Below are 12,675 nucleotides of genomic sequence, written 5' to 3'. Positions count from 1 at the left end.
TGCTCATAGATGACCAGCAGGGTCAAACAATAATCAAAGTGTTTATTGAGTTATAGAGTCAGCACCCCAGGAGTAAATGTCAGTTGGCTTTTCACAGCCAAGCATTCAAAGGTCGAGAGAGAGAGAGAGAGAGAGAGACGAAACAGCGAGTCCGGGGAAAAGGCAGCACGTCCGGTGAACAAGTCAGGGTTCAATAGGCAGAATTGAAGAAACTGGATCAGCAGCACAACCAGGTGGACTGGGAACAGGGGAAGCCAGGAGTCATCACCATAACTCTGAATGTACAGTATTTCAAGGCCTTTACGCTGTGCCAAAGAATCTGTGCCATCCTGTCTGTTTGTCTGTCTAGGCACTCAGCTATGCACCGCACTGGCAGACTACAGTCGGGCCGACCTAGTTCGACATCTATGTGTCTCATGCCGTTTATACTCTGTGCCACCCTGAATATGCCTTTCTATGTCTGTTTCTCTCTGTCTGCCACCCAGCTAGGCACTGGTAGACAACTACCAAGTTCAACATAATCACCAATGTGCGTCATGCCCTATACTCTGTGCCTATGACATTATGCCCAATTCTCAATATGCCCCATTCTCTCTCTCTCTCTCTCTGTCTCTCTTTGTCTCTCTCTCTCTTTGAACTTGCAGGCTACAGTACACCTCCATCAAACCAAGCTCATCGACCCTCAGGATTCCACGGTGGCCATCTTGCTTACACCGTTTGTGTCAGTATTTTTAGCCGTGGTCAGGGTCCCCTACAAAACTTAATATGGGAATGGAATCCCCTCTCTCTCTCTCTCTCTCTCTCTCTCTCTCTCTCTCTCTCTCTCTCTCTCTCTCTCTCTCTCTCTCTCTCTCTCTCTCTCTCTCCCTCCCTCTCCCTCTCTCGCCCACCCTTTGTAGCCATGGTATCCAACAGGTGGCCATGCGATCCAAAGATAGCCTCTCCCACGTTTCCATCCATTTGCTATTTACTAACCCCCCTCAAACCCATTGTCACCAAGCCCCCCCCCAACCCCCTCTCACTTTCTCTCCCTACTTTTTGGTTGCCCACTCTCCCCGGGTTGCAGCCTGCTTCTCTCTCCCTCCAACTCGCCCTCGTCGTTGGAACCCCACCCCTCACTCACCCCCTTGGACGGTAGTGTCTGAGCCCGCATGTAAAAGGGGGGGTTCAACACTCCGACCTGCTCTTCTCTGGCCGGCGTCGAAACGAAGTGGACCTTGTTCCTAAGTGGCGTTTTTTATTTTTTATTTTAGGAACAACGCAAAAATATATTCTTCCGCAACATTAAACAATTCAGCAATTGACGTCCAAGTCGTGGGAGACCTGAGTGGGGGGAACCAACAATAACCTGGAACAATGAAGTGGGGTTGGGTGTTTCTGGGGGCCCTGCTCTCTTTGGGGAACATGTCCTGGGGAGAGAAGGGTCTGGAGATCCCTGAGTATGATGGGAAAGACCGCGTCCATGATCTCAATGCTAAGAACTACAAGTCTGTGATGAAGAAGTACGATGTCATGGTGATCTACTACCATGCACATGTGGAGAGCAACAAAAACGCCCAGAAAGCATTCGAGATGGAGGAGCTCGCCCTGGAGGTGGGTCCTATGGAGGGAATGGATGGAGGAATGGAGGGGAAGAGGTAGTAAGGATGAGTGAGATGGAGGAGTTGACCCTGGACGTGGGTGTTGGGACAGCATGACGAAACTGAGGTATAAGGGGAAAAGGGGTTGGAGGGATGAAGGGTTGAGGGAGGACTTATGAGGGAGATGGAGGAGAACGTACGTGAGGCTAGATAACATGACCTCTGATGTGGGACAAAAGGATGATGAGAAAGGGGGCGAGTGGATAGAAGGAAACTGAGGGATGAGAGAATGGAGGGAGGGGCAACAATGAGGGAGAGAGACATAGCATAATTTGCGCTGCAGCTCCATTCCAGGAAGCCAGCAGCATCATCAACCCAGGGGGAAATGGAGGGAAGAGGGGATGAGGGAGAGAGAGAAAGAGACAATGCGGCCGGGGAAAACACTACACACTGAGAGATGCTAAAAAAAGCACCTTAATAGAAAATATAGTCTGTCTTCCCTAAGAATATTAGGAGCCTGGTTAGTTAGACTGAACCAGGATGTGGAGCACTCCAAATGGTCGGGCCTTGGACACGTCACGTTATTGGTTGTTGGAAAGAGTTGAAGCTGGTCTGGTCTGGTCTGCGAAGCTCAGTCCTAAATCCATAGGTTTTTTGCTTCGGGGGTTCTCTGGGCTATTTAGTTCTGCTTGAGGGTGTCCAAGCGGCTTGTGGGTGTATGAGACTGTGTGCGTGCGTACAGGTACAGTATGTGGGTGTAGTGGATGAACTATCAAACTGCTGAATTCAAAGAGGATCAAAATTGAACTATGACATCATAACAACAACCGATATCTACCCCTGCAGTTCTTCTGCACCCTGCAGTTCTTCTGCACCCTGCAGTTCTTCTGCACCCTGCACTGCACGCCCACAGCAGATCAGGGTAAGTCCGGCTCTGTATGTATCAAGCGTCTCAAAGAAGGAGTGCTGATCTAGTATCAGTTTTTTGATCATAGTCTATAAGATTACATGGACAGGAGGGACCTGGGGCTATTTGTATCAAGAGCATCGATGTAAGAGTACTGATCTAGGATCAGGTCCCCCCTATCCATGTCATCTTATTCATTGTGATCAAAAAGGGAAAATGTATCCTATATCAGCACTCATACTTTGAGATGCTTGATACATACAGTGTCTTCTTACAGGTCTAGAGTAGCGCTCGCTGTCATAACTGTAAATAGCCCTGGACAGGGATGGCGTAGTTACCAAGAAGGCGAAGAGCCTTCCGGGGAGAGACAGAGCGACATATATCACAGCTCTAACTTCTATCAGTGCTTTCAATGCTCTCCCTGCACCATAATACACAACGCTAGGCCGCAGGTGAACATCTTAACCTTTTACTGCAGTGGGCTAAATCAGGGTCACACAGAGTGTTTCTTGGTAGTCTTAAACAGATCTACTTTGAGACAAAAGTACACAGCTCACACATATGGTTATGAGCTCAAAAAAAAGATACCTGTACCATGTCAAATATAGAGTTGAATTGTGTTACATTTTTAGTTTGCATCTCAATATTACACTTTATATAAATCACAGAAGACTGAAATATAACAAAACCGTTTGACATAGAAACAACGGATTTTCAGCGTTTTAAAAATGTATATGTTTATTAATTATGAAATTATGAAAAATATGAATAACATTCCAACCATGAGGCCACTAGGTCATTTGACTGCAGGAACTGGCTACAACATTGTTTATGTACCTACCACACTTTGAATACGATAGATTGACTACAAGCGCGTGTGTGCCCATGTGCAGCCATGTAGCTGAGTTGAGTAGTGTGTGTGTGTGTGTGTGTGTGTGTGTGGGCGCGCGCGTGTGTGTGCGCGCGCGCGTGTGTGTGTGTGTGTGTGTGTGTGTGCGCGCATGTGTGTGTGTGTGTGTGTGTGTGTGTGTGTGTGTGTGTGTGTGTGTGTGTGTGTGTGTGTGTGTGTGTGTGTGAGTAGCTAGACTGCTGAGTTGCTGAGTAGCTTGACCCCTCACTGTCTTACTGCTGACTCCTGGTCAATGTGGAGCGTTAGTTAGCCAATCAGAAACAAGCTTTCTGGGGTATAAAATACATACTGAAAATAGCATTTCCACCAAACAGGATATATACATGATTAAATGATGCACCCTGACAAAATCAGATGGAATTTGATTTTTAAGAGTACAAAACTCAATATCCCCCAGTATATAAAAATATGTGAATGGTTTTATTGCACGAAAGACCCCAATATCTCAAGACAGGCTTTATTTTATCAGAGGACTGGTCCAGCAAGACGGTTTGTGTTGTGCGACTTGCCCTGATGCATTTCACAGATGTAAAATATCGTACGATTTCACTTCAACCCTGTAATGTTCAGTAACGCTATTGGACAGATGAGTAGGACAAGGTGTGTAATCCAATGTCCTCTATCTGTAGTAATGAGGCTCCTGAGCTGCCATCTCCTCATGGATGTGTCAAACCATAGACAGTGTGAATGACAACGATTCAGCCACATACAAATGACACAGCCGTCCCACAATTTCTAGATGTATCTTGCTTCTTTAGACTGAGGGTTGTTGAGGTTGTGGTGGTGTCTGCATTCAAAAGCAGCGCTTATGTGAACTACTGGATGAAACGGTAATCTAGAGGTTTTGGGTGACATACAGTAATTGTTGTTACGAGGGAGAGAGATAGTAAGTTCAAATCCAGATGCACCAGAAACACTGACGGTTAAAGAGATTAAACGGGATTGTAAACGCGTAGAAATTCATAACGTATTATACAAATTGGAATTTGTAACACATCAAACGAATTGCAGAATTAAAAAATGAGTTACTGATTTAAAAAATAATAATAATAATTAAAAGCTTGTGAGTGCTACTTTCAAAACTACTGGCTGAAATTATACAAAAACTCTGCTGCGTCACTTTAAGACAGATAGCCTGAGCAAGATCACACAAAAAAACTCTGGTTACCATCTTCTTGCCTGTGACTTCCCTAGTCCACCTAGCATGGCGAGAAAGTAATCCTCCTCGGCATCTTCTTCTCTGAGAGGTCAAAGGTCAGAACGTTAGCCCTGTGTCTCCCCGGCCAGTCACACCTGAAATGTCACCCCTCTAAGAGTCAGATTACTGGAGTCAGATTATCTCTCTCTCGGTCAAAGACAAGATAATGGAGATGAAGATGATATATCTATATGCGGTTGGGCGTTTATTTTGGAGATGTATCCATTTTGGGGTTTGCTTGAGGTTTGGGGCGGCAGGTAGCCTAGTGGTTAGAGTGTTGGACTAGTATCCAAAAGGTTGCAAGATTGAATCCCTGAGCTGACAAGGTACAAATCTGTTGTTCTGCTCCTGAATAAGGCAGTTAACCCACTGTTCCTAGGCCATAATTGAAAATAAGGATTGTTCTGAACTGACTTGACTAGTTAAATAAAGGTAAAATAAAAAATTGTATGAGGTGACTTGGGTGTGAGAGAGTATTCGTGCTTGTGTTTCTTCACTCTCTCTTACTATATGTGGTATTAGATATTGATATTGATATTAGACCCTGATATTAGACCTGTGTTGGTTTTTGGGTTTACGTGACGTTAAGGAGTGCATGAGGCTACTTGAGGATGATTTGGGTGTGGGAGAGTATCAGTGTTCATGCGGGTGCAGTTTGTGTTTATGAGGTGTAATAATAACAAGTCTGATTGAATGATTTGTGTATTTGCAAGGAGGAGATGAGAGATGCAGAGAGAGAGACAGACAGAGAAATAGAGAGAGTTCTTTGTTCTCAAGGAAAGTCCCATGTCATGTAGCCTACTGTAGTTTGGTCCAGATCGCAGCTGTTTGGTCACTATGGAGATTTGTATTAATTTGAGTCAGTCAGTGACTCATGCTAGCTGAGCTAGCATCGCTGCATTAGGCCTAATAACAGTGACTCATGCTAGCTGCCATTGCTGTACTGTACTAGGCTCAACCAACAGACCCCCAACTAACAACAAATGTTCTCACAACTTTAAGGAACGTTCCCTTAAGAGTCGCATTAGGTTATTACCTGACGTTTTCATAGGAATGTTCCAGTGATGTGCAAGGACTGTTTCCAAGAGACCATTTTCTCAAAGTTACCCGGAACCCAGAACATGGTTACCATGTTCTCAGAATATTTAATATTCATGTTCTGGACACTTCTCATGGGAATGTTCCTGTGTCCAGTTTTCTGAGGATATTCCATCAATGTCACAACAAACACACGCAAAACGTGGTTACCATGGTCTTAGAATAGAAGATATTAAGATATTAATATTCTAGACAAGTTTCATGGGAATATTGCAAGAACATTCCTGTGTCCAACGTCGTTTAAAACATAGGACATTCTGTTGTGGTCCCCCTGAGGTTTTTGTCGTGTTCCCAGCTTCTTTCAGGTACGTCCCTAAATACGTTTTTTAAGATGTCGCCTGATGGTCCCTTAGAAACCTTTTTTTTTTTTTTTAAATGATCCTGTTTCTTTACAGACCACCCCTTGTTACTGTTGTCGAGCCTATCAAGGCCCTGATTGGTGAACCACTGATCCATTCACAGATGTTTGTTGGCAAGGATAGGGACACCCAAACAGTGCTTTCAAACATGCAGCGTTTTCGACGTACATATTTGACATATAGTACCTTCAGAAAGTATTCACACCCCTTGGCCTTTTCCACATTGTGTTGTGTTACCGACTGAATTCAAAATGTATTACATTTAGATTTTGTGTCACTGGGCTACACACAATGCCCCATAATGTCAAAGTGAAATTATGTTTTTAGAATTTTTCACAAATTAATAAGAAATTAAAAGCTGAAATGTTTTGAGCCAATAAGTATTCAACCGCTATGTGATGGAAAGCCTAAATAAATTCAGGAGTAAATAGTTGCTTAACAAGTCACATAACAAGTTGCATGAACTCACTCTGTGTGCAATAATAGTGCTTAACACGATTTCTGAATGACTACCTCATCACTGTACCCCACACATACTGTACAATTATACGTAAGGTCCCTCAATCAAGCAGTGAATTTATTGGTAGATGGGTAAAAAAAAAAGCAGACATTGAATTTCCCTTTGAGCATGGTGAAGTTATTAATTACACATTTAGATGGTAATTAATAACTGCAAGCAGACAGTTAAGCTTTTATGGCTCACTGGCTTTGAACAGGGGAATAGTGAAAAATAGATGCATCTATCAGTAGTGCAAGTCCAAATGATACGTTTTCACAGGTCAAACGGGCTTAAATCATATTTGGACCAACAGGTCAAATACTATGTTAATTGTATAGATAATCCTCCAAGAAAACCAATGGTTCAACCCTCATGTCTCTATTGCAATCTGTTCAAAGTTTATTGGTTTTCTACCCTTGTTGGATGGCCAGAGTTAGGGTGACTAAATCGATGGGGGCCAGAGAAAAACAGGGGTACAAAAATCATAAAGCATCGTGTCGTCTAGGCTGGACGCTATGACGGAGAGTAATGGCTACCTGGCAGCCTCACTTTCCCGTTGAACTCATCATCTTTCTTTTCGCATGTACAGGGCATATAAAAACAATATAGAGGTAGGATAGATATTGATTTTGAGTCATGACATATTTTCGTATAAGCTTTTCATAATAATAAAAGATTCCTGTTTTTTTTTTTTTTAGAAGATTTCTCTCAAAAACAAACGTATCTCTGTGAAATGTCACTGGAGCACTGAGTGAGCATACTGCAAGCTTTATTTATTTTTTTCAAAGCCTTTCGCATTTATTTCAGTTCAAAAACCGTTACACGCTGTGTCCCTCAACGGCTGAGATTGATTGGCCACCCCTGAAGCGACCTGTGGATAATACTACATTAGCCAGTTCCTCTACATCTTTCTTGCATGACTAGCTGCATCTTCTACAGTACCATGTGGAATAGACATTCTCTGTAGTATTGAGCTGAATGTTCAGACCATCGTCATGGCAACCGTGTCACTCTTCTGGCACCATGCTGTTGATGCAAAATAACATCATCACTGCTCATTAGGCAGCAACACCAACAACAATACTTGTATTACTGCCAGTTCTCATGAGAGTAGTGATGTAATGCAAGCCCAAAGCTACTAACTAACAAATTAAAAAGGTTTTGAAGTGGTTGAGTACAACATTTGGGGATGATTACAATATTACAAAGGATAAAGTATCCTATGGTTAAGTTTGGATAGTGTGAAGGTCAAACTGTGCGTCTTGGGCTTCATAGTTTGCGATTTATTTATTCTATTCAATCCATTACTCTTAATTGTGCTCATTTAATTTGAACACAGTTTCAATGGTCCTGCTCTTCCTTATAGCCCTCTACGTCCTGACTGTATGCTCCATACTTTTGAGTAAGATGGCGCCGACAGATATGGCAGCTCTGCTTCTAGCGCCTAAGCAACTTTGCAGTATTTTGTTTTTGTGTGTGTTATTTCTTACATTATTAGCCCAGAATTTTTTTTGTGTTATTACATACAACCGGATTTTTGGGGGGGATATCAGAGTGGCGGTAACCCAGGAATACGACTTTCCCGAATTGGATCCTTTGTTCGTACCCCCCAGGGCAATTTAACTTATTCCAGAGGCCGCACCAAAATACCGCCGGCGGAGAAGAGGTTTTCCGAGTGGACTTCTAGTCCAACTCAGGAGGCGTGCACACCATCCACCGCTTCCGAGTTTGTTACTCGCTAATATCCAGTCTCTGGATGATGAAGTAGATGAGCTCAGCGCGAGGATCTCCTTCCAGAGAGACATCAGGGATTGTAACATACTCTGTTTCACGGAAACATCGCTCTCTCGGGATATACTGTCCCTGTCCATTCAGCCATCTGAGTTCTCAGTACATCGCACAGTCAGGAATTAAAGAACTCTCCGGGAAGAAGAAAGGCGGGGGTGTATGTTTCATGATTAACCACTCATGATGTGATTGTGATAACATACAGAAACTCAAGTCCTTTTGTTCACCCCTGACCTAGAATACCTCACAATCAAATGCAGACCATATTACCGCCCAAGACAATTCTCTTTGGTTATAGTCACAGCAGTGTATATTCCCCCTCAAGCCGATACCACGACAGCCCTCAAAGAACTACACTGGACTTTATGCAAACTGGAAGCCACATATCCTGAGGCTGCATTTATTGTAGATGGGGATTTTGAGGAAAACACTACCGAAGTTCTACCAAAACATTGACTGTAGTACTTGTGCTGGTAAAACATTGGACCACTGCGACTCAACTTTTCTAAATGCCTACAGGACCCTCCCCCGCCCTCCCTTCGGCAAATCTGATCACGACTCCATTTTGCTCCTCCCTTCCAATAGGCAGAGAGTAAAGCACGAAGTACCCGTGCTAAGGTCTATTCAACGCTGGTCTGACCAAACTGAATCCATGCTTCAAGATTGTTTTGATCCCGCTGACTGGGATAAGTTTTCCCTCCTTAAGGCAATCAAACAAGCAAAACGTCAGTACAGAGACAAAGTGGAGTCACAATTCAACGGCCCAGACACGAGACAATCATGGACTACAAAGGGAAAACCAGCCATGTCGCGGATACCGATGTCTTGCTTCCGGACAAGCTAAACTCCTTCTTCGCTTGCTTTGAGGATAACACAGTGCCACCGATGTGGCCCGCTACCAAGGACTGTGGGCTCTCCTTCTCCGTGGCCGATGTGAGGAAGACATTAACCCTCACAAGGCTGCCGGCCCAGACGACATCCCTAACCGCGTCCTCAGAGCATGCGCAGACCAGCTGGCTGGAGTGTTTACGGACATATTCAATCTCTCGCTATCCCAGTCTGCTGTCCCCACTTGCTTCAATATGTCCACCATTGATCCTGTACCCAAGAAAGCAAAGGTAACTGAACTAAATAAATATAGCCCCGTAGCACTCACTTCTGTAATCATGCTTTGAGAGGCTCGTTAAGGATCATATCACCTCTACCTTACCTGACATTCCAGACCCACTTCAGTTTGCTTACCGCCCAAATAGAACCACAGACGATGCAATCGCCATCGCACTGCACACTACCCTATCCCATCTGGACAAGAAGAATACCTATGTAAGAATGCTGTTCATTGACTATAGCTCAGCATTCAACACAATAGTACCCTCCAAGCTCATCATTTAGTTCTTGCCCTGGCTCTGAACCCCAGCCTGTGCAACTGGGTCCTGGCCTTCCTGACGGGCCGCCCCCAGATGGTGAAGGTATGAAACAACACCTCCACTTCCCTGATCCTCAACACAAGGGTGCATGCTCAGCCCCCTCCTGTACTCCCTTTTCACCCATGACTGCGTGGCCATGCACGCATCCAACTCAATCATCAATTTGCAGATGACACAACAGTTGTAGGCCTGATTACCAACAATGACAAGACAGCCTACAGGGAGGAGGTGAGGGCCCTGGGAGAGTGGTACCAGGAAAATAACCTCTCACTCAACGTCAACAAAATACAGGAGATGATCGTAGACTTCAGGAAACAGCAGAGGGAGCGCACCCCTATCGACATAGACGGGACCACAGTGGAGAAGGTGGAAATCTTCAAATTCCTCGGCGTACACATCACTGACGATCTGAAATGGTCCATCCACACAGACAGTGTGGTGATTAAGGCGCAAGAGCGCCTATTCAATCTTAGGAGGCTGAAGTCATTTGGCTTGGCCCCTAAAACCCTCACAAACTTTTACAGATGCACAATTGAGAGCATCCTGTCGGGCTGTATCACCGCTTGGTACGGCAACTGCACCGCCAGCAGCCGCAGGTTTCTCCAGAGGGTGGTACGGTCTGCCCAAAGCATCACCTGGGGGCAAACTACCCGATGTCACAGGGAGGCCAAAAAGATTCTCAAGGACATCTACCACCCGAGCCCTGCCTGTTCACACCGCTATCATCCAGAAGGCGAAGTTAGTACAGGTGCATCAAAGCTGAGACCGAGAGACTGAAAAACAGCTTCTATCTTAAAGGCCATCTGACAGTTAAATAGCCATCACTAGCCGGTATCCACCCTGTTACGCAACCCTGCACCTTAGAGGCTGCTGCCCTATCTATATACATAGACTTGGAATCACTGGCCACTTTAAAAATTAACACTAGTTACTGTTAATGTTTAACTAATGTTCACATATGGCTTTACTCATCTCATATTTGTATACTGTATTATATTCTACTGTATTTTAGTCAATGCCACTCCGACATTGCTTGATCGAATATTTACATATTTCTTAATTCAATTATTTTACTTTTAGGTGTGTGCATTGTTCGGAATCAGGCGCAAGGAGAGGAAGATAGTTTAAGTTATTGAGACACACCCCAAATAAGGAGGGCACATTCATTCATCACAGCCACTGCGGCAATCGTGGGGCTATGATACCTCGGGGACACACACTCACACAGGTAATTACAGTACATTTGAAAAGTATTTAGACCCCTTGACATTTTCCACATTTTGTTACGTTACAGACTTATTCTAAAATTGATACAAAATCATATAATTCTCATCAATCTACACACAATACCTCATAATGACAAGGCGAAAACAGGATTTTAGAAATTTTAGCATGTACAGTACCAGTCAAAAGTTTGGACACACCTACTCATTCAAGGGTTTTTCTTTATTTTGACTATTTTCTACATTGTGAATACTTCAAAACTATGAAATAACACAGTCATGTAGTAACAAAAAAAGTGTTAAACAAATCAAAATATATTTAGTAGTAGCCACCCTTTGCCTTGATGACAGCTTTGCACACTCTTGTCATTCTCTCAACCAGCTTTACCTGGAATGCTTTTCAAACAGTCTTGAAGGAGTTTCCACATATGCTGAGTACTTGTTTGCTGCTTTTCCTTCAATCTGCAGTCCAACTCATCCCAAAGTACTTCAATTAGGTTGAGGTCGGGTGATTGGGGAGGCCAGGTCATCTGATGCAGCACTCCATAACACTCCTTCTTGGTGAAATAGCCCTTGCACAGCCTGGAGGTGTGTTGGGTCATTGTCTTGTTGAAAAACAAATGGTAGTCCCACTAAGCGCAAACCAGATGGGATGGCGTATTGCTGCAGGATGCTGTGGTAGCCATGCAGGTTAAGTGTGCCTTGAATTCCAAATAGATCACTGACAGTGTCACCAGTAAAACACCACCAGACCTCCTCCTCCATGCTTCACAGTGGGAACCACACATGCGGAGATCATCCGTTCACCTACTCTCCTTCTAACAAAGACACGGCGTTTAGAAGCAAAATTCTCAAATTTGGACTCATTTGGACTCAGACCAAAGTACAGATTTCCACCGGTCTAATTTCCATTGCTTGTGAGTCTTAGCCCAAGCATATCTCTTCTTATTTATGTCCTTTAGTAGTGGTTTCTTTGCAGCCATTCGACCATGAAGGCCTGATTCACGCAGTCTCCTCTGAACAGTAAATGCTGAGATATGTCTGTTACTTGAATTCTGAGAAGCTCTGCCATTTCTGAGCCTGGTAACTCTAATGAACTTGTCCTCTGCAGCAAAGGTAACTCTGGGTCTTCCTTTTCTGTGGTGGTCCTCATGAAAGCCAGTTTCATCAGAGCACTCAAAGTTTTTTGCAACTGCACTTGAAGAAACTTTCAAAGTTTCAAAGTTCTTAAAATTTTACTTTGAAGAATCTAAAATCTAAAATATATTTTGATTTGTTAAACACTTTTTGGGTTACTACATGATTCCATATGTGTTATTTGATAGTTTTGATGTCTTCACTATTATTTTACAATGTTGAAAATACTAAACATAAAGAAAAACCCTTGAATGAGTAGGTGTGTCCAAACTTTTGACTGGTACTGTATTAAAAATGTAAAACAGAAATACCTTATTTACATAAGTATTCAGACCCTTTACTATGAGACTCAAAATTGATTTATGGTCAATTCAATTGATTGGATATGATTTGTAAAGCCGAGTCTCTGGAGAGACTTGAAAATAGCTGTACAGCGACGCTCCCCATCCAACCCGACAGAGGTTGAGAGGATCTGCAGAGAAGAGTGGGAGAAATGCCCCAAATACAGGTGTGCCAAGCTTGTAGCATCATTTCCAAGACGACTCGAGG

The 12,675-nt window shown here is 43.7% G+C and overlaps 1 protein-coding gene across 2 annotated transcripts in view; it reads left to right on the top strand.

Moving 5' to 3' along the window:
• The first annotated feature begins 1,067 nt into the window (after positions 1 to 1,067).
• Positions 1,068 to 12,675, top strand: part of casq1b (calsequestrin 1b) — a 31,589-nt gene continuing 19,981 nt past the window's right edge. Inside the window, exon 1 of one of the 2 annotated variants that reach the window (XM_035783857.2) lies at positions 1,068 to 1,593. In XM_035783857.2, coding sequence (XP_035639750.1) covers positions 1,357 to 1,593 — 237 coding nt within the window. In that variant the 5' untranslated portion in view covers positions 1,068 to 1,356. The remainder of the gene's footprint in view (positions 1,594 to 12,675) is intronic. The other variant, XM_035783858.2, reaches the window with a different exon arrangement.

The sequence above is a fragment of the Oncorhynchus keta genome, chromosome 13 (assembly GCF_023373465.1).
Source record: "Oncorhynchus keta strain PuntledgeMale-10-30-2019 chromosome 13, Oket_V2, whole genome shotgun sequence".
Classification (NCBI taxonomy): Eukaryota; Metazoa; Chordata; class Actinopteri; order Salmoniformes; family Salmonidae; genus Oncorhynchus; species Oncorhynchus keta.
The sequence above is the reverse complement of the archived record's forward strand: the minus strand, read 5'-3'. Positions and strand labels throughout refer to the sequence as shown.